This window comes from Myotis lucifugus, unplaced genomic scaffold (genome assembly GCF_000147115.1).
Source record: "Myotis lucifugus unplaced genomic scaffold, Myoluc2.0 scaffold_835, whole genome shotgun sequence".
Classification (NCBI taxonomy): domain Eukaryota; kingdom Metazoa; phylum Chordata; class Mammalia; order Chiroptera; family Vespertilionidae; genus Myotis; species Myotis lucifugus.
The window spans coordinates 153,305-173,483 of NW_005871883.1; the positions used below are offsets into that span (position 1 = coordinate 153,305).

A 20,179-nucleotide genomic window follows, 5' to 3' on the forward strand; every position below is an offset into this window, starting at 1 on the left:
AAGTGACATTCAAGCTCCAACATGTTCATTATTATTATAATCACTCCCAGTAATTATCTAACATGATACTGTTATACTGTGCTGTTATTATACTATCAAAGCTAATTATAAACTGTTACAATAAACAATAAAAATAATGCACTTATTAATTGAAGTTAATAATAACAAGTTGTCACAACCAGACAACTGTCAACTCTTCTGTGTATTAATTACCGACTCGGTAGATAAATGTTGGCCTCTTGCTGATTTCCCCTCCTCCCTTGCACTTTCAAGACTTTCTTGGCTACCTTCGTCCCATTACCTGTGAGTGTATCCTTGGGGAATGAAAATGCATCTTTCTGTTTGTCTGGGGGGAATAAAAAGTGAATTCTGATGCAAAACCCCTACACATAATGCACATCAAAGCCAAAGAGAAATCATTTCTGAAGTGATCTGCTGTTGTGGCTTATTGCTGCCAGTGTGGCTCCTTCTATTAGTGTGGGTAAGCGGGGTCTGACCATATGTCAAGAGAACACGTCCTTTCGGAGTGACCTCATCTGTCACACACACACACCCCTGGGATGCTCGGCCCCCCCGACCACAAGGACAGACGCTTCCGGTAGGTTTTACCTGTGACCGTATGTTCCCTCCTGTCGGTGGTCTCCGTGTGGATGAGCCCCTTCCCAACCTGCCGGAGCTGGTACTCCGTAATGACGCCATTTGGTTTCTCGGGGGCATCCCAGCTCAAGCGCAGGGCGTCGGCCCGGGGGGCTGTGATCCTCGGTGGCAGGACGCTCTGCGGGGCTCCTTGGGTAGTAGTGACAACAACCTGGAACACGGAGTCAAACAGCCATTTATCACAGGTGTCCACTAGGTATTCCCACCCATGAGAGTGTCCCTTTTATTTTAAATATACATATTTTTTTATTGATTTCAGAGAGAAAGGGAGGAGAGAGAGATGAAAGAGCAATGATGAGAGAGAATCATTGATCGGCTGCCTCCTGCACACCCCACACCAGGGATGGAGCCCACAACCCGGGCATGTGCCCTGACCGGGAATTGAACCGTGACCTCCTGGTTCATAGGTCAACACTCAACCACTGAGCCACACCGGCTGGGCTGTTTTAAAATGTTGTCGCCTGGCCTGGCACACCATGAGTAGGGGCTTGGAGAAGGGCACCCTCTTTCTTTGATTCCTTCCCTTCTATTCCATCGAAACAATAAAATCCGACCTTGAACACATTCCATAAGTCTCAGGCTACCATTTATCACAACCAGGCTCAACAGCCATTCTGACGGCAGAGAGCAGCCCTCCGTTTAAACAAGTGAGACCTGGCTGGCAGACTGTCAGCCTGGAGAACTCTTGATAACTCTCTCCCATATGGCCCAGGAGTGTCTCTGCATTTTAACAGCCTGATTTTGTACATGTTAAGCACCGGTAAACATGGAGCCAAAAGCCACATCTGAACGCGCTTGCACATGGCATGCTTTGAACAGTACACATGGGCAGACCTTTGTCTTCCGAGCTTCCTGTGATCCCGGGATGACACCACAGTGTCTGCCCCAATGTTCTAGGAAGGGACCAAGTGAGAAGAAAAAGAACAAATCAGCCCGTTACCTGTGCAACGTTGTCGAAATATGACTTGGGGAGAAAAGGGGCTGCATATGTGTTTTGTTTTTCACAGAATTCACTCTGTTTTACCTTTTAACCATTTTTGGGGAGGGGGTGGGGCAGTGGTAAGCATGAGCTGTGCCTGTGCAGACGGCACGGATTTTGCTTGGAATGCTCAGGCCCTAGTTTTTGATTGGGACGATCAGCTGCCATCTGCCCCAGGGGTGACAGGTTTCGGGGAGGGTCTGTGGACTGTAAAGCTGAACCCAGATTGGCTGAATGTTTGACTTGGGCAGTTCTCGTGCAGGGTCTGAGGAGGCTGTTCCTCTAAAGGTTGAATGACATGTAAGGACCAGAGCTGCCGTGTGTGTGTCTGTTTTCTCCTGGGCGTCCTCTGTGATTATGGCTCTTTATTTTCCCCTGGAGGGTTTCTCTCTCCCAGTCCCTGGGTGGGGTTTTCTGCTTTCATTTCACAGCATTCCCCAGTGCTCATCACCGGTGGTCTTCTGCTTGGACCACAGCCAAACACTCCTTGCTTCAATCTCCCTCATACATCTTTCACTCCTTGCTTCAATCTCCCTCATACATCTTTCTAGTAAACTCCAGTCACACATATATATATATATATTTCAGAGAGGAAGGGAGAGGGAGAGAGAGGTGAGAGGAACATCAATGATGACAGACTATCATTGATTGGCTGCCTCCTACATGCCCCCTGCTGGAGATCAAGCCTGCAATCAGGGAATGTGCCCTGACCAGGAACTGAACCGTGACCTCCTGGTTCATTAGTCAATGCTCAACCATTGAGCCATCCCACTCCCTTCTTAATCCTGCTTCTTACTCGTTATTTTCGCATGAAGTACCAAATAATATTTTCTCCCACCACTCTGCTGTTGGCTCCTTCTCTTAAATACGTATTTAAAAACTAGCCAAATTTTAATCTTAACGTTTAACTTCTCCCTCTTTTGATGTTTTCTTTGCTTGCACGATGGCACTGTGACCCACACACTACTCCAGCCAGATACCTTGAAAGTACCCAGGACTCACTGCGTTTATTCCTCCGCATACAGTTGGCCACTAAGTCCCGTCTGTCTTATCCTCTGATACCTGCTGTATCTTTCTGATAGTCGCCATTCTGACCCCTGCTGCCTGAGTTCAGGGCTTCATTATTTCTTGGAAAGGTTGTTGCAGAAACCTTACAAACATTTTATTTTCTATGCTAGGCTTCTTTTGCTCTTTTTTCTTTATTTTTTATTTTCCAAGAGCTTTTAAAAATTCTATTTAAATAGAAACCCCTTTAAACTGAATATTGGTTTGGGAATTATCATGGATTTACAGAAGAACATCTAAAAATAGTTAGTGGGTCTGGCCAGCATGGCTCAGTGGTTGAGTGTTAATCTATGAACCAGGAGGTCACGGTTCGATTCCCAGTTGGGGAACATGCCCGGGTTGTGGGTTCAGTCCCCAGTGTGGGGTGTACAGGAGGCAACCTATCAATGATTCTCTCTCATCATTGATGTTTCTCTCTCTCTCTCTCCCTCTCTCCCTTCCTCTCTGAAATCAATAAAATATATTAAAAATAAATAAAAAGAGTTGGTGGAAGAAAAGTGTGATAAAAAGGATATATGGATTCAAGTATTCTTATTTATTTATGAAACACCGATATTTGAATAAATCTTTTTTCCATTGATCTCTAATTTGAGAGGCATAAGTATTAGTACTCAATTGAAATGCCAGCTGGACACCCTCAACCCGACACCGAGAGAAACACTGAACTCTATCACTGGGCAAATCCCTCTTGACCTAGACATCAGATAGTCTTCCCAGGGGATAACTTCGCCCAGAGGTGAGCAAACTCCCCTTACCTCGCCGCTGGGGGCACAGCCCGCAACCGTGCAAGCTTTCAGCTGGTATGAATACTCCTGAAAAGGCTCAATTCCCGTTGTATCAGAGAAGGTCAAGGACCTCCCCCGAAAATATTCCACTCCATTTCGGAGAAGAATGTAGTGAATGATATGACCTAAAGGAGACAGAGAAATGCTTGCATTTGAGCACCATAACCTTGTAACCATTTGCAAACAATGTACATGTCTTAGAGTTTGGAACAAATGGGATGCTGTGGCATTCTGTATTTAATTTCCATTTGCTATCACATTGCTATGTGCAAGGCGTTCTTAATTATACGCACTCTTAGGGAGGAGATGGATTCTTGACACAGCTAATCAGAGTCATTTATGCTTATTTCCCCGCACTAGCAAACAAATTTACTTTCAATATTAAAACTATTTTGCCTTCCCGTAACCTGCTTCATTTGTCAGAGCAACCCAGGTAAAGGCTGGGACTCAAGAAAAAAAAATTGGGGGCTCACAATGGGTGCGGGCTGTTTCACAAAAAGAATGACTAGTTGGCACAAACCTCAAGACCACTTGATCAGGAAATACTTTTTAGGGGTTAGAGGCATGCCAATTACATGTAGATTACACCCATTTCAATGCGCTCATGGATTTATGGAACTACGGTATTTCCACCTTAAAAGCAGCTTAGTACCATTCGGTTGTATGGGCTTCTTCCAGGTTAGGAGTATTCCATCTTCAGGACGGTCCGTTCTGAACCACTGAGGGGGACTCACTCCCTGAGGCACGTCTTCTTTCGTGCTGGCTCTAACAGCTTCGCTGAATGCTCGTCCGTAGCCATTCCAAGCCGAGATCCTATACTCGTATGTCGTATAGGGCTCCACGTTCGCATCTAGAGAGATAGACATTGAACGGTAGAATTTAAAAAAAATTTAGTTTGCCATCATACTGCAAATGAATAGCAAAACCTTTAAACATTTATTTTAAAGGCTTAATGCTCTAATCCTCTCCCTGAGAATAAAACTCTAGTGTCTTGATTCTATGAATCGTAAAAAAATATCTTCCATGTTTCATGGATGCAGAGATATGGAATGGCACAGAACAGAAATCACCTTTTCTGACCAGAGGAATGTGAGCACATTAAAGAAATGATCGAAAAGCCCTGGACTAATGTCCGTTGGATGTCGCTGCTTCGTAAGTTCATGCTCCCTCCACTCCTGCAGGCGGCGGGTTTGCCAACCTCTTTCATAGTTTCATCATTATAAATGTCACCAAGTCTTACAGTGTTACTATCACTCGATTAAATCATTCTATGAATTACAATGCAGCTGTTATGAGATGCGGGACTCGAAGCTAGCGTATCATGGTTAGTGAAGAAAAATGATTGTATCCTGGTCTCCTCTCCCACCAAACCCAAACTGAGACAGAGCCCAAGCCAACCACCTAATTCAAACCAGCCCCCTGCTCTAGCTCCACGTCTACACCAGGTTAATTTTCAGTCCATCCACATGGGCTGTTTGACCACATTCTTCTTACATCTTCAACAATTAACCCTGCCCTGCCTACCTTCTAGAATAAGAAAATGAAATACAATGAAATCATATGCGGGAACTTCATAAAAGGTCAATTGCCATCAAACATAAGGGATTATCTTCCATCCCCATTTTCTCTGGTATGATGGTGTCCACCCCTAGTTACCCGTGATGGGTCTGCAGATTTCCCTTCCATTCTGGCCAGAGACCACATTTCCCAGTGTTCTTTGCAGCTTGGTGCAGTCACATGACTGAGATCTCAACAAGGGAAGGGCATGGAAGTGATATGAGCTCCTTGTGCATCGCTTTCTAAAGAGGAAATCACTGCCTTCCATGGCTGTTCTTGTCCCCTGCTTATGGGTTAAAACTAGGAAATGGTATCTCAGGGTGTAACGTGTGGACAAGGGCAGCACCCCAAGCACCATGAGCCACGAAATGGAAGGAATCTGGATCCCTGACTAACGATGGGCGGAGATGCCCACGCCATCCACTTACTCACAGATGGTCACTGTGCTTCTGAATCTCTTTGCTACAGCAGATGAAGCTATCTCTTGATAACGGCTGTTATTTCCCACCCTTCAAGCCCACATCACCATTTCTAATTTCAGTTCCTTATTTTTTCTTCTACATTTCCTTCTTCTCTTTTTTACCCTTTCATCTCTTGCCCTTATTACTTTATTTTCCTGTGAGGTTCAGTCTTTTAGAGATGCTTCCAGCCCATAAAAGCATTCTTTATTACTTTACACAAAAGGAATCATTTGTTGAGATGTTGCTTTTCCTCAATAATCTCTTTCTCAGAGCTCTTTTTCCCTTTGTAAGAATTTCCACTTTTTTTTTTAACTTTGTATCTCAAGATCGTTTTGTATGTTATATGGGGTCAGTCTTCTAATAACAGAGGGTTTTGTTTGGGGGGATATAGATGTTCAATATTTACTCGTTAATTGCTTAACTGCCCCAGACATGTTTGTCTTCAATCACTTCAAGCTAACATAGTAATCCTTCAAAAATGCGTATCATACCGTGTCATTTAACATCTACACCTTGCTGCATAAAGGTGAACTGCTTACTTACTTCTTTGTTCCTTATTCTCTACAGGTTTACTTTAAAATAGCCTGCATCCTTGTTTAAAGTTAGACTTTAAAATATTTAAACTGCTAACTTTGAACAAATCCAGATTGTGCCTTTAAGGACCTTGTGACTCACTAGCCCATAGGGTAACGGGATGAACTGCCCTTAGATTGAGGAGGAAGATGATGTCAGAGTGAATCAATGTGCATGTCAGCAGCTTCTCACGACTCCTCGGGTGCCGTGGGCAGTGAATCCTCTGTTACCTGTGAAGGAGAACGTGTCTGCGCTTCCTGTGTGCACCAGCTCTTCCGCAGAGGAGCACGCTTCTGCCACAGGTGTCCTCTCCGTGGAGCTGCGAGACCCGCTGACCACTGTGCAAACATGGCTGGTGAAGTTGAAGTCACACCGGCCGCAATGTGCTGTGGCCGCCGCAGACGCTGGGCAGACAGTGCCGCACGCTTCGGGGGTGTCCTGGGCCAGGCGGTGGGGGTGGGGGAGAGGGGAGAGGACTTTACTATTTCATGTAGGCAGACATAGGGTCAAGTTCTACAACTTTAATGACATTTTCTTCCATCGAGTTCATGAATGAATCTCTCAAAATGAGTAAAAAAGAGAAGTGAAGGCCGTTTGTGTGCTAGAAAGAGCATTTGTGTTGAAGTGACACAGACTTGGATTCAAGATCCAGTTGGACAAGTCCCTAGCTCTGTGACCTTGAGCAAGTGACCCAGACTTTCCAAGCCTCAGCTTGTTCAGGGAGAAAATGGAAATTAAATGTAGCAGTTGTGTGACTCAAAGGGCGCCTGGGAATGCCTTACACTCAGTAGATCCACTATCATTCATAACAGTCGTCGGTATTTTATTATTGTTACTTTGACACTTTCCTAGTGGAGTTTTTGAGAAAATAAGAAATGTGATATTTAAGGATCTGCGCCTCCTATGCTGTTGGGAAAGTATGATCTGTAAGAAGTATCCCATCCAAGTGAAAATCTATGTAGTTCATGAACTGCCATTATACTTACTTACTAGAGCCCTGGTGCATGAAATTCGTGCACTGGAGGAGGGATCCCTCAGCCTGGCCTGCGCCCTCTAGCAATCTGGGAGCCCTTAGGGGATGTCCAACTGACAGCTTATATAGTTGGACATCCTTAGCACTGCCGTGGAGGTGGGAGAGGCTCCCGCTACCACTGATGCGCTCACCAGCCATGAACCTGGCTTCTGGCTGAGTGGTGCTCCCCTTGTGGGTGCACACTGACCACCAGGGGGCAGCTCCTGCATTGAGCGTCTGTCCCCTGGTGGTCAGTGTGCGTCATTGCGACTGGTCTTTTCCCGTTTGGTCGATTTGCCTATTAGCCTTTTATTATATAGGATACTTGTAAGCCTTGTCTCTGATGAATCACTAGATTTTGTAATATATTTTGATAAATACTAATATGTTTTAATCTCCAAAAAAATATTTCATCATTCCCAATTTTATAGGGATATAACAAGTCAATACAGGGTAGGGCAAAAGTAGGTTTACAGTTGTTTATAACTAAGTGAATTTGCTGGATCTGAGGTTTGGTGGGTGTGGGTTGAGGGGCTAGAAGGAAGCAGCCAGAATCCCGTGTTTCCCTCCATGAAACCTACGGGCATGAGATGGCACCACGCCAGGCCCTGGCCCGTCTGGGCACAGAGGTGTTCTAGTCTTGCCCTGACCGGAAGCTCTGGGTAAGGCTCCTAGAGAACAGCTAGCTCAGCATTATTAATTCCCTTAGAATTCGCTGCAATAACATCAATCACAGCGAGCTCATTGGGTATTAATATGGATGGAATGCGGGAATGAATAATGCACACAGCAGTTTCCACATTCCCATTCTAGAACAATAGCCATGAACAATGTATTTCTCTCTCCGTCCTCCAGCCCGCGTTTCCGAGAGGTGTTCTGCCCGTTACCGTCGTCCTGGGTCCGGTGGGAGCCTTGTCGGAGCAGACATATTCCAGGGGGTCATATCCAACTCCGTTGCAGCAGGCCTGGCTCCCCGGAATAAGCGCGGTCTCGCAGCATCTCACTGGCACCCGGCCGCTCTTCCTAACATGTGGCTGCGAGGCTCCGCTGGAGGCTGAGCAGCATCTGGTCTCTGCCACACTCACGTAATCCTGCCCGCAACAGGCCATGCCTGCAAGAGCAGAAGGTTAGAGATGAAGAGGAAGTTTAGTAAGGGGAGGATGCGGAGGGGGCTATGGAGTGTGGGATGAAACCGCCAGACCCTGGCAGTGGCTGAGAGGGTGCGGCCCTCCCCAGGGGATGTAAACTGCAGTGAACCGTCTTTCTCACCAAAAGCACTGGGTGCTCATTAAGTAAAGGACACACAGAGCAAGGGTTCCAGAGCACTCATCGGGGCCAACTTCTCCAAGCTCCGGAGAAGATCGGGTGTCTGCCCCTTTTCTGATGACCAAATGTTCTGGCAGAAGGAAGGGTACCGTGGCACCTCACTTCTCGAAGGTCTCCCATCCCGAATAAGTCACCCCGACAACCCTTTCCTGCTGAGGCCTGTGGGTTGGTTCACGTGCCTCCCAGGCGACAAACAAAGGAGAGAAGGAGTGAATCTGAGCCAGTTTACCACTGTGAACGTCACAGGATACTGTGCTGTGAATATTTTCGTGTTTTGGGTTTTTTTTTGCTTTTGTTGCTTCTTATAATTATTGTTAAATTTTCATTCCTTATTATACATTTCCTTTTCCTTTTGTTGTTTTCATGTACATTCCATGCCCTTTTTGTTTTTAAAGTGTTTGTTTATAAATCAAACAGTACAATAGACATGTACGGTATAGAAAAAATGTTAAAACGAAGTCATTTTAACATTATGGGGGTCTGGAACAGATTCATTCAATGTACATGATTTCTAATGCGAAATAATGATCTGGTTTGCCAAAAGCCTTCAGGAACGAATGAAGTTCGAGAAATGAGGTGCCACATACTTAAAATGGAGGGACACCGAGGACATCTCTAGAATTCCCAGGGGAGGAGAGGCCACCAGAGTGCTCTGGGGCAAGAGGCCAGACAGAGGGGAGAGGCAGCCACTGCGGAACTGGAAACTCGGCAGCGTGAGTCTCCTAAGCTGCTGCCTGGCTCTGTCTAGGGTCCAAGTATTTGCTTCTGGGGACTCCAGCCACAGAACCGTTCTTTCTTCATGACACAGATTTGCACCCACGGAGCATGCTCATCCATTAGGCGAGCCATTCGGCCAGTTTTTGGAACCATCACTGGACCTGGGTCAGAGGATGGAGGACACGTGTGCCTGCGAGACCAAACGGACTCCTCCCTCCCTCTCACCCAATCCAGTTTCACCAACTCTGTTCACCTCACTGAGATCAAACCATAGAAGAGATACGGCAGAAATGTAGACAAAAATAAAGCCTGAATAACCAAACTAGTCTAGAGTCAGATTAAGCTGGAAATAAAGGGGCCCATACTCCACGTTACAGTGCGATCATAGTACAGAGAGACATATATCCATTTATATAGTAGCAAAATGAGGGGATTTAGTTTAATTAGGGTTTTATTATTAGTCCCGACTGGTAACATAAAGAACCTCACCTTCAAAGTGCCATGGGTTCCTGCAGTGTTTAATCTGGCCTTGTACAAACACACATGCCATGAGAGATACTCCCAATAACAGACCAACGAGTCTTAAGAGGTTTTTTGTTATTGTTTCTTAATCGTTCAATCTAGACACTGGCTTGGCATGTGCCTTAAGAAAGATGCTTACCCACGCATAAGTTCAAAGAACTCTCCCACTGACCTTCAACTTTAAAAATATCTCCAATTACTTGCATTTGTATTCACAGTTAATGACATCCATTGAGCGTAACTGAGTTTTGACATGTTCTAATGTAACTGCTCAAAGTCGTGGGTTTAAAAGTTAACTGTTTTTCTCTGGGGCTTTGTTAATAATTTTGGTTGTTTTAACATTTCCAGGAAAAGTCCTCTCGAATATATACACACAGCAGGGCTATCACTGCAGTCTGAGTCTTGATTATGATGGATAAAATCACACACACACACACACACACACACACACACACACACCCCACAACTTCAGTTTTTATATTATTTGGATGTACCTCTGATGCCTTGAGATCAGGCATTTAAATGCCACCTTGGATTCTTTACTATTATTTTTTTCTCTGGCAGTTTTCTTAAAATACTTCATGTTTTCATTTTAAAGAGCCATCAAATTCTAAAAACTGGCCCCTCAGGGAGCAGAATAACCTGCCCCCTCCCCGCTTCCAGATCACTTTACGGTTCCCCCATGCTTTACGTAGAAAATCAAAATGCAGACGCTGACCCAGTTCCAAACTCCTAAGCAGTCAGCGGATCGCTCTGAGGGACTTTTGACAGGCCAACTAAAATCCCGCTAATGAACAGTTTTTATACCAAGAAGAGAGAGAGAGAGAGAGAGAGAGAGAGAGAGAGAGAGAGAGGCTTTCTTTCACCAAGAGTTTCATGTTAGTTTCCCTGAATTAAAATTTCCAGCCAAGATTTCACCCCCATAACAAGAAGTGACTCCCTTTCTAGTTCCTTCGGTAAACCATTACTTCTTTAATTATTATCAACCTTGTTCCAGGGTGATAAATTGCTAATTACTTAATACCCTAATCAGCGTTCATTCTTTGCACAGATAAACTGTGACAGAGCCATTAATTTAAATAGTAATTTCACTTAATGGCCAGAACGGCACACCAGATTTTTATGCAGCCTTTCCCGAAGCCGGCATCCATCACCGCGCTCTCCTGACATAAAGACGTCTGACGCGCACTAACTCACTTAGGGAGAGCAGATGTTCCAGAGCGGGCTCGGGAGAAAGTCCCAGGGTGCATCACGTCAGCATGAATGAGCTCGGGTTCCGAGTGGGACCATCTCCCAGAACTGCACTGCCATCGCTTTTGACACCCTACCTAACTGATCACAGGTGGCACTTGACCTTTGACCTTGGGCACACAGCACGCACCATTTTGAGTAACCCCAAAGAAAAACAAAACGAAGCTGTGGATCAGTGACTGGCTGATCTGTTTGTTTTTTATTCTAGAGGCTCTTCATTTAATTTGTACAAAGGTGGAGTGTCTCTTTGAGCGAGTTATTAAAATATTAGATGTTTATTTCTGAGATCAAAAAGCATATGTAGCGAACGAGTCTTTCCAAACTGCATAAGTATCCAATGGAGAGCTTCCACGGTACTGGCTACAACTGGTATTATAACTACTTCCAATATGTTATCAATTCTTATTCAATGGCAAGGGCTGAAAATGAAAACATGCATAAACAGATAGGCCTGATGAATTTCTAAATTCTTAAATCTGCATAACAGGTGCTCATTTTTCTAAAAAAAAAAAAAGACCAGCATTTATGTATCATGCTTTTGAGGTTAAATCAGTACCGTAGTTTTTAAAAAAATGAGTCTAGAACATGACAAATCATTGTGGGACTCTGGAATTAATCATGAGAACCACCTTTTAGCTAAGGGATACAGCTTAGGCCTAAAGAAATTAAAAAAAAAAAAAGTTCGTGATTAGTCCTTAGGACAAACGAAATTGGTGGCAGAGACTGAAAGAAAATAAACGCATGCTTGCCTTCACCAGTAGGTGGCGCTATGGCTACCACCACAACAATGAGAAGAAAGGGGTGGAGTAAAAATGCTCCCCAAATAGTGGCAACTTATTTTGTAGCATTTATACAGCACTATACTTTCAAAATATTCATTATGTCATGGAAATCCTCCTGTGAAATATTCTTTATTTTTTTTATTTTTAATACTCAACCAAGGATATGCTTTGATATTTTAGAGAGAAAGGAAAAGACAGAAAGAGAGAGAAACAATGATGTGAAAGACAAACATCTATCAGTTGCCTTCCATATGCTCCCTGACCAGGGATCGAACCTGCAGCCTTAGGTATGTGCCCTGACCAGGAACTGAATCGGCAACCTTTTGGCATAAAGGTCGATGCTCCAATCAATTGAGCCACCCAGGCAGGGGGAAATATTCTTCCAATACACTCTTCCAGGATGGAGTTCTGTGCTGCACATCCCTTTTTAGCAAAGTTCCCAAGATTAGTCCATCTTATGTAACTAATACTGGTGCCATTAATTCTACTCAGGTCTGAGTCTAGGGCAGCCATGGGCAAACTACGGCCCTCGGGCCGGATCCGGCCCGTTTGAAATGAATAAAACTAAAAAAAAAAAAGACCGTACCCTTTTATGTAATGATGTTTACTTTGAATTTATATTAGTTCCCACAAACACTCCATCCATGCTTTTGTTCCGGCCCTCCGGTCCAGTTTAAGAACCCATTGTGGCCCTCGAGTCAAAAAGTTTGCCCACGGCTGGTCTAGGGCATGAAAACTCAGTGTTCTTTTCCCCGACAACAGCCTCAGAGTTTCCCAAGAAAAGCTGCAGGGACATTTATAATAGAAACAAGGCAACAGGATCCAAACGTCTTTCATGATCAGTTTCCCATGACGAACAGAAAAACCTGTCTTGTGTTTTTTTTAATGTATTTTTATTGATTTCAGAGAAGAAGGGAGAGGGAGAGAGAGATAGAAACATCAATGATGAGAGAGAATCACTGATCGGATGCCTCCTGCACGCCCCCCACTGGAGATCAAGCCTGCAGCCCAGGCATGTGCCCTGACCAGGAATCCAACCATGGCCTCCTGGTTCACAGGTCGATGCTCAACCACTGAGCCACGCCGACCGTGGCTCATTTACTCCAATTTCAAATATGAAACTCATCTCCAAACCCTCTCCTCCTTTGAATAACAGAAGGGCTTTCATTCTCCTCTTTTAACACGAAAGGATATAATCAAGTTCAACCCAAGATTAATGGCAGAAATGATAAAATCGTAGAAGCAAACACTAAGAATAAAGAGAGTCATAAAGAGGCTTAAAATACGGTCAAGGAAAATGGTTAAGAATACATATCTGCCGAAATGACAGGCACGGCTTCCATCCCAAGACGCCTGCCTGAGACTCCTACGCCGCCCGCCCGCCCGGAGAGAGCACTAAAAGCATAAACGCTGCCCCAGCACTTCTGTTCCGACAGCATCTGTTAATTCTCTCCATTTATAAAATACATATTGACAAAGACAACTGAACTGGGACCGGGGAGATTTGATTTGGTGTGAGAAAGTCAATTCAATGTGATTTTGTTAAAGGGCTCCTGCAGGCGAATAAAAGAGTTTAAGTAATAAAGTACATAAAGAGACGTTTTACGAGCCAGCCCGGTCTCGTGGCAGGCACACAAGGCCGGGCAGGGAGAGGGGCCGGGCCTGGGAACGAAATCGTGAAATCCAGAGCCTAGTGCGGCAGGTATGGGGGCTGCTACGTGGAGGGGAAATAAAGAGAGAGCCATATGGATGCCCTGGAAAGTCATTAAGGCCACAGTCATCAGGGGCGACAGGAGGAGAGGCAGCAGAGAGCGCGAAAACGACAGGGGAAACGTGTCTATTTCCAGTGGAACCTGCAGGAAGGTCAAGAGAAGAGGGATTTTTTTTTTCCTCTTTAAAAATATCATCCCTTCGGTCTACCGTGATGACCAGAAATGAAGACTGTCATGAGGAACTGCAGCACGACCTGGATTCACAGGAGGTGGGGAAGGTCACAATTTGCTTACAAAATATCTGACCAGCACAGTGTCACAGGGAAGCAAGCGGAGAAGTGATTCTGAAATTTGGGCTCACGAATGGGCTTAAAGGGCATATGAAATTGCAGGTACATTTTGTGGGCTCCATCCCCAGTGGGGGCCTTGCAGGAGGCAGCCGATCAACGATTCTCTCTCATCATGGATATTTCTCTCTCGCTCCCTCTCCCTTCCTCTCTGAAATCAATGAAATATATATTTTTAAAGAAAAGAAAAGAAAAAAAGTGCTTCTGCTTTCTCACCTGTAACATGGAGATAATAACAGTACCTACCTCCTAGGCTTGCCGTGAGGATTAAAGATGCTCATGTATATGAAGCTCACAGAACCCAGCTCGGGGAATAACGAACATGGGATGTGGTTTGCTTGTGGCTGTATTTTGTCTCTCACTGTTTCTGCTTCTCATTTGCTCCATTACTGAAAGGCAGGCGAGGCCCCTCACCTGGAAGGCGGCTGTACGCCACGCCCCCGTCTGCTCCCCCGCAGCACTGGGCCTCTCTGCTGACCAGCTGTCCCCCGCAGCACTGCTGGCCATGGCCGTCCCGCAGCCTCCCCGCGCAGCACACCTGCACGCCCGCCGTGGAGTAGGGCATCCGGCCGCAGCAGGCGTCACCCAGGCCCACGGCGACCCGGTGGTGCTGGGCATCTGGACAGCACACCTCACCTGCCAGTGGAGGGCAAGAACCAGCATCGCGTGAGATAAGAACATCTGCTCTGACACAACGAAACTGTAGCGCAGTCATCCTGCAGATGCCGACTGGCTGAGAGAATTGCTAGAAAGAACACTGACGTTTTGGAGTTGCAACTTCTCAGTGCAACTCCAACATGCTTGCATTAAAGACATAGGAATACCTGTATCTGCTCACCCACACGCATGTCAGCTTAGAGGTTATCTAGTTCCTCTGACCCCTCACAAATGAGCACTTCAGACTTGGTGATGTGGATTCAGGGACAGCACAGAAAAAGTTTGTCTACAAATACTTTCCTGTGTAGTGTAATTTTTTGGAATGTGGGTAGAGTCAGAAATTAACTCTCGATATATTTGTAACAGCTATGATTATAATTTCACACTGTGCCGGGAGCCGGTCCATCCTTGCTGTTTCAAGGGACCTGGCATATATGGCATACTGTTCTTAATATGTTTGCTTACCTTCTTGGCGCTATGTGTTTTAACCGAGGTCACCTCTCTGAGAAAGGTTGTTTCCCCAGGTGGGGATTTTTCCCTGAGGTTAGGGAGGGGATACAACCCCTTAATTAAGTGCCAGGAGAGTAGTTAAGCTACATAATCTTTACTCCCTGGAATGGAGATAAGAAACGCCCTAAACCTTTGTAATAGAAATTGACAGGATTAAAATCGGCTGGTGGAAATACGGATGTAACAAGACAATAATCATCAGACCCTCATCAGATCCTCGTCAGATCCTAACCAGAACCTAGCCAGAGAACATGGCAAAAGATCCTGGACAGAACCTGGCTACAGAACTTCACTGGAGAACCTAGACAGAACATGGCAAAAGAACCTGGTGACTGAACCTGGCTGGAGAACCTGGAGAACCTGGCTGGAGAATCTAGCGAGAGAAGATGGCTACAGAATCTGGCGGGAGAACCTTGCTATGCTGATCAACTGAACACAGCCTCCATGTCATTCCTTCTTCACCGACTCTGTCCACACCTTTGGGGATCCCTGGACCCGTTGGGGTTGGACCCCAACAACACTGTATTTATTTAACCAAACAAAAACCTTCCAATGGGAAGGTTGATCAAATGAGAGGAGGTAAAAATACTATATTTAAACCAGCACACTAGTATTTTGGGAGCAGTGGCAGACATGGAATTTCACTACTGTAGTTATAGCCACATTCCCCTTTACATGATGTTCTGGGAGACTTGAGGTAAAAACCTTCTTTTTCCTGGTATCTTGAAATCAAAGAGTTCAAAATACATTACTTTTCCCTAAGGATACCTTAGAGAGGACTAAGAGCAACTTGGTGGATTTAAAATTCAAACTTCACCTTTCGTTTCTATCTCATGACCCCACTCTGGGTTGACCTCCCTCCTGTCCCCTGAGTCCTGATTTCCTCCCCTCCTTTGTCTTATTCCTTTCCTCCTTCCTGTATCTCTAGCAGACCCTCTCCCCTCTCCTCCACTGCCCCTTCTCAAACACACCTTTCTCCTTGGACAGTATTCCTTCCTATTTTATAAGGGATGTGAGTCTGATGACCAACCTGGCAGGTCTTATTAAACCATGGTCCAGCCAAGACTTACACCATCTGGCTAATGACTTGCCAAACCTTTTTAAGTTGGGGTTGCTTTAGAAATCTATAGACCTGAACTCCCTGATATGTATCAATTAGTTCATCTTTTTGTGAGGTCAAGAAATGCTAAGACTTGGTTAGTAACAGCAAGGCAAATCACCTACTAAAAGGATATAAAAACGTGGGACACTCTTTCACTATGGATAGATATATAGAGTACAACAGGAGGGCGAGGACTCTACCCTATCCCATCCTCCCCTGGGGTTCTCTGGAAATGCTTATTCCAGGGGTACCCCAAGAACCCCACTCGCACTCGCAATGGAAACCCACGCATTTCTCCGATAACACTACTAGAGGCCAGTGAGGAAGAAATGGAGAGTACAGTCACTGTATCTCATATTCCTCTGCATAAAAGGATTCTTCACTTTGGTCTGAAATATAGTTGCCATATTTCTTAGATCCTACAGCTCGGGAACAGAGGGCCCCTTGTTGGCGGACTTCCTTTAACACAATGTGTCACGTGGTGCAGGGGCAGCACCACTTAATTAAACTGCACTTAGGAGAAGGGTGGGCTCGGAGGAAACACAGCAGACATGTCTATATTGGGGAAAACCAACAATTTTTTAAAAAACCCACTTTTGAGTAGAACAAATAATTGGTTTGGATAGTTTAGCCATATTTCCCCGAATCCCTCAGAATCTCATTGCGTTACTGACAGAAGAATAAAAGATGTGGATTACATCAATGAGAAGTAAAACTGATTTTTTCCTCTCAGAAAAGGCCTATTAGACCTAAGATTCAAAGATCAGTCACCTTCTCATTAACCTCTCAAAAACGAATCTATTCTACCACTGGCTTGAAAATGCTTTCTCTCTAAAAGCTACCCCGTGGTCTCAACTGTTAATTGTTAGTCTTATCAAAGAATGACCCGCATTAACATTTAGCTTGAGGTCATTAGCATATTTATAAAAAAGAGGGGGGAGTCATGAGCATTCTTTTCTCTGTTGCTCTTTGTTGTGGGTGCTATGAAGGAAAGTTGTGAGAAAAAAATAAACTAAGTATTATTAACCAATACTTCAGACTCCTCTATAAATATCAAACTCATCTATACGTATCGGAATGCATATACCCATCTCAGCCTTGAACAGGCAGACAACTGATTAGGTTTTAATTGCATTTCCATACAAGATAGTTAGGGGGTTAGTGTTCTTTCTTACTTGATGTAAACAGTGTTAAACTGATAACGAAGACCAGTGGCTGAGCAGAGGTCACAATATAATCTCTTCGTTTAGTTACACTGAGATTCATGACTGGAGCAAAACACTCTCATGTTCCCATAGGATTGTATGTATTTTTTCTCTTGACATCATGGAATAGACATTCTAATGCTATGAAAAAGGGACAATTTAAAAGGATGTGGGCCTTGTTCAACATCTGGTAGATGCCCAGATGCTTGAGGTCTGAGTGAGCCTGTGTCAATATCTAGATCATGGAGGTTTTAAAAGATCTTGTTTTAAAAATTAAAAAGTTTCATATAATATTATTAATCTTTGGGCTTCCAGGATTTATTCCATTCTTAGGAAAAATATGTCAAATTTTATTTGGAAACAGAACAAACCTAGACTATTGTCTTAGCTCGAAATCTGCCTCTTTGTGTTAGAAATGAGAAGTCTCCTCCATGTGCGTGGCTGTGGTAGATGCAGCCAAGCATTTTTTCATCCATTTTAAGGAATAGAGGATATTTTTCAGAGTTTGAACAGTTAATAGCAAATAAAAGCATACATTTTAATGCTACTTAGAAATGAAAACACTACCATGTAGTTTTATGCTACACTTAGACCAAAGCCTATTATGGTCTTTTAGTTTGAAGACTGGGACAACAGAAAATTTCTCTCTCAACTATGTAATTACAATTTTAAGGACATTTTTTTTTCAGGGGAGGGGAGATAGGAACTACAGTTGAAAACTCCTTCAGTGTAATGTACCCCAAAGCCTTTGGCAGTGTTGGACTAGATGCTCATACTGTGGTTTGCAGTATACGGAAGCTGACACTGAAATCTACACAATTCTATTCCCATCACATCCTGTTTTCTTACTTGGAAAATCTAGTTAAGTTATTTAATTATGAAAGTACTTTTTTTGGTGAGAATCAGAATAACAGGCCTGCTTCAAAGACAGGTTTTTCTATAAACTTTAAGGGACAGTTATGAAGAACAGAGGACTTCAACCTTAAATGAACTTACATCGTATTTGATTATTTCACCTTCCCTTTTTACTCCAGTGTTTCACAAAGAGATACGAAGTGAGATAATGTTTCATTTTACACAACTTAGATCAGTGATGGCGAACCTTTTGAGCTCGGCGTGTCACCATTTTGAAAAACCCTAACTTAACTCTGGTGCCGTGTCACATACAGAAATTTTTTGATATTTGCAACCATAGTAAAACAAAGATTTATCTTTTTGATATTTATTTTATATGTTTAAATGCCATTTAACAAAGAAAAATCAACCAAAAAAAATGAGTTCTCGTGTTACCTCTGACACGCGTGTCATAGGTTCGCCATCACTGCCTTAGATGGATATATGTCCACCAAACACAAGGGACCCTGAACAACATCTAATGAACTAGATAACTGGCATACATTTTATGTTAAACTAAATGTTTCAGAGCACTCAGGATTAATTGGGCATCCAAACACGTACCTTTCTTTTCTTTCTCCCATATCTATTTCTGGGCTTTTAAAGAAGACACAAGCATTAAAGTTAGGTGGTAGGGAAACAAAAAGTTGTTCTCAATGGCTTTTCCAGGATAAAAAAGGAACCGACAATAGCAGTAATAAGATTTTTAGATATACTGGAAAAGTCATTTAAAAAGCTATGTTGCCCGGCCAGCATGGCTCAGTGAACCAGGTTGAGCATCGACCTATGAACCAGGAGGTCATTGTTTAACTCCAGGTCAGGGCACATGCCCGGCTTGCGGGCTCCATCCCCAGAAGGGGTTATGCAGGAGGCAGCTGGTCAATGATTCCCTCTCATCATTCATGTTTCTCTCTCTCTCTCTCTCTCTCTCTCTCTCTCTCTACCTTTCTGAAATCAATAAAAATATATTTAAAAAAAGAAAAGATGTTTCAAGCCGGCCATTGGCTATGTGTGAGTGATTGCATTTCCTGGGGGGAGGTGTTTGCTTTTTCTGGTTCCCAGGATGAACAGGTATCCCTGCGACAACCCTCACCTGGCAGAACTCTAACGTAATACCCCCCGCAGCAGTGGTGGTCTGGCTGTGCCTGTTGGATGCGGCCGCCACAACACACTCCTGTTGAATTCAGAACCAAAGGGATATACTTCTCATCACAGCAGTGGTGTCCGGGCTGGGCCTCATGGAGCACGCCGGCACAGCAAACCTGAAGGTTGGGAGCCGGGTTTAAAGGAATATCAGTTAATTAAGACTATTATACCACCATATCTCTTGCGACATAATCATTTTCTAACAGACAGTGCTAGGAGACCAAATACAGCATATGTTTGATAAAAATTCAAACACTGAAACACACATTTCCCCAGCATCATTCGGGTCCTAAATGCTAGTTTAGAGGTCCCCAAACTATGGCCCGCGGGCCACATGCAAATACAAATATTGTATTTGTTCCCGTTTTGTTTTTTTACTTCAAAATAAGATATGTGCAGTGTGCATAGGAATTTGTTCATAGTTTTTTTTTAAACTATAGTCTGGCCCTCCAACGGTCTGAGGGACAGTGAACTGGCCCCCTGTTTAAAAAGTTTGAGGATCCCTGTGCTAGTTGATATAATGTAACTTCTTAGCCTTCAACCATGCTCTGTGCTCTATTAGAATATTCCATAAACATGAATGACATTTTGAATGTCAATGCTTCCAATGGAAAGATGATTTAGAATTATAAATGAACAATTTCCTTCATGTATATGTTTTTATTTTAATGGTTGTTTATTTTAATTCCACATCTATGGAAACCTGATTCTCACTGATCTTTGCTTTTCTTTTGTTAAAAAAATGGCATTTTTCTTATAATTATTATGACCACGTATTTATGAACCCAATCTTCAGACAAGGGGATCTTAAAAGAGTTCAACATTTACATATATAGTATACGCACACACATATATGTATATATATGTGTGTGTGTATATATATGTGTCACATTAAAAAGAGAACATCTCTATGGAAATT

The 20,179-nt window shown here is 43.8% G+C and overlaps 1 protein-coding gene across 1 annotated transcript in view; it reads right to left on the bottom strand.

The window, feature by feature from the left end:
- LOC102441494 (usherin-like) overlaps positions 1-20,179 on the bottom strand; it is a 133,456-nt gene that overhangs the window by 80,713 nt on the left and 32,564 nt on the right. Inside the window, exons 6-12 of the mRNA XM_023747297.1 lie at positions 19,208-19,376; positions 14,161-14,382; positions 7,977-8,200; positions 6,308-6,515; positions 4,139-4,336; positions 3,457-3,611; positions 610-808 (exon numbers count right to left, since the gene is read on the bottom strand). Of these exons, the coding sequence (XP_023603065.1) occupies positions 610-808; positions 3,457-3,611; positions 4,139-4,336; positions 6,308-6,515; positions 7,977-8,200; positions 14,161-14,382; positions 19,208-19,376 (1,375 nt within the window). The remainder of the gene's footprint in view (positions 1-609; positions 809-3,456; positions 3,612-4,138; positions 4,337-6,307; positions 6,516-7,976; positions 8,201-14,160; positions 14,383-19,207; positions 19,377-20,179) is intronic.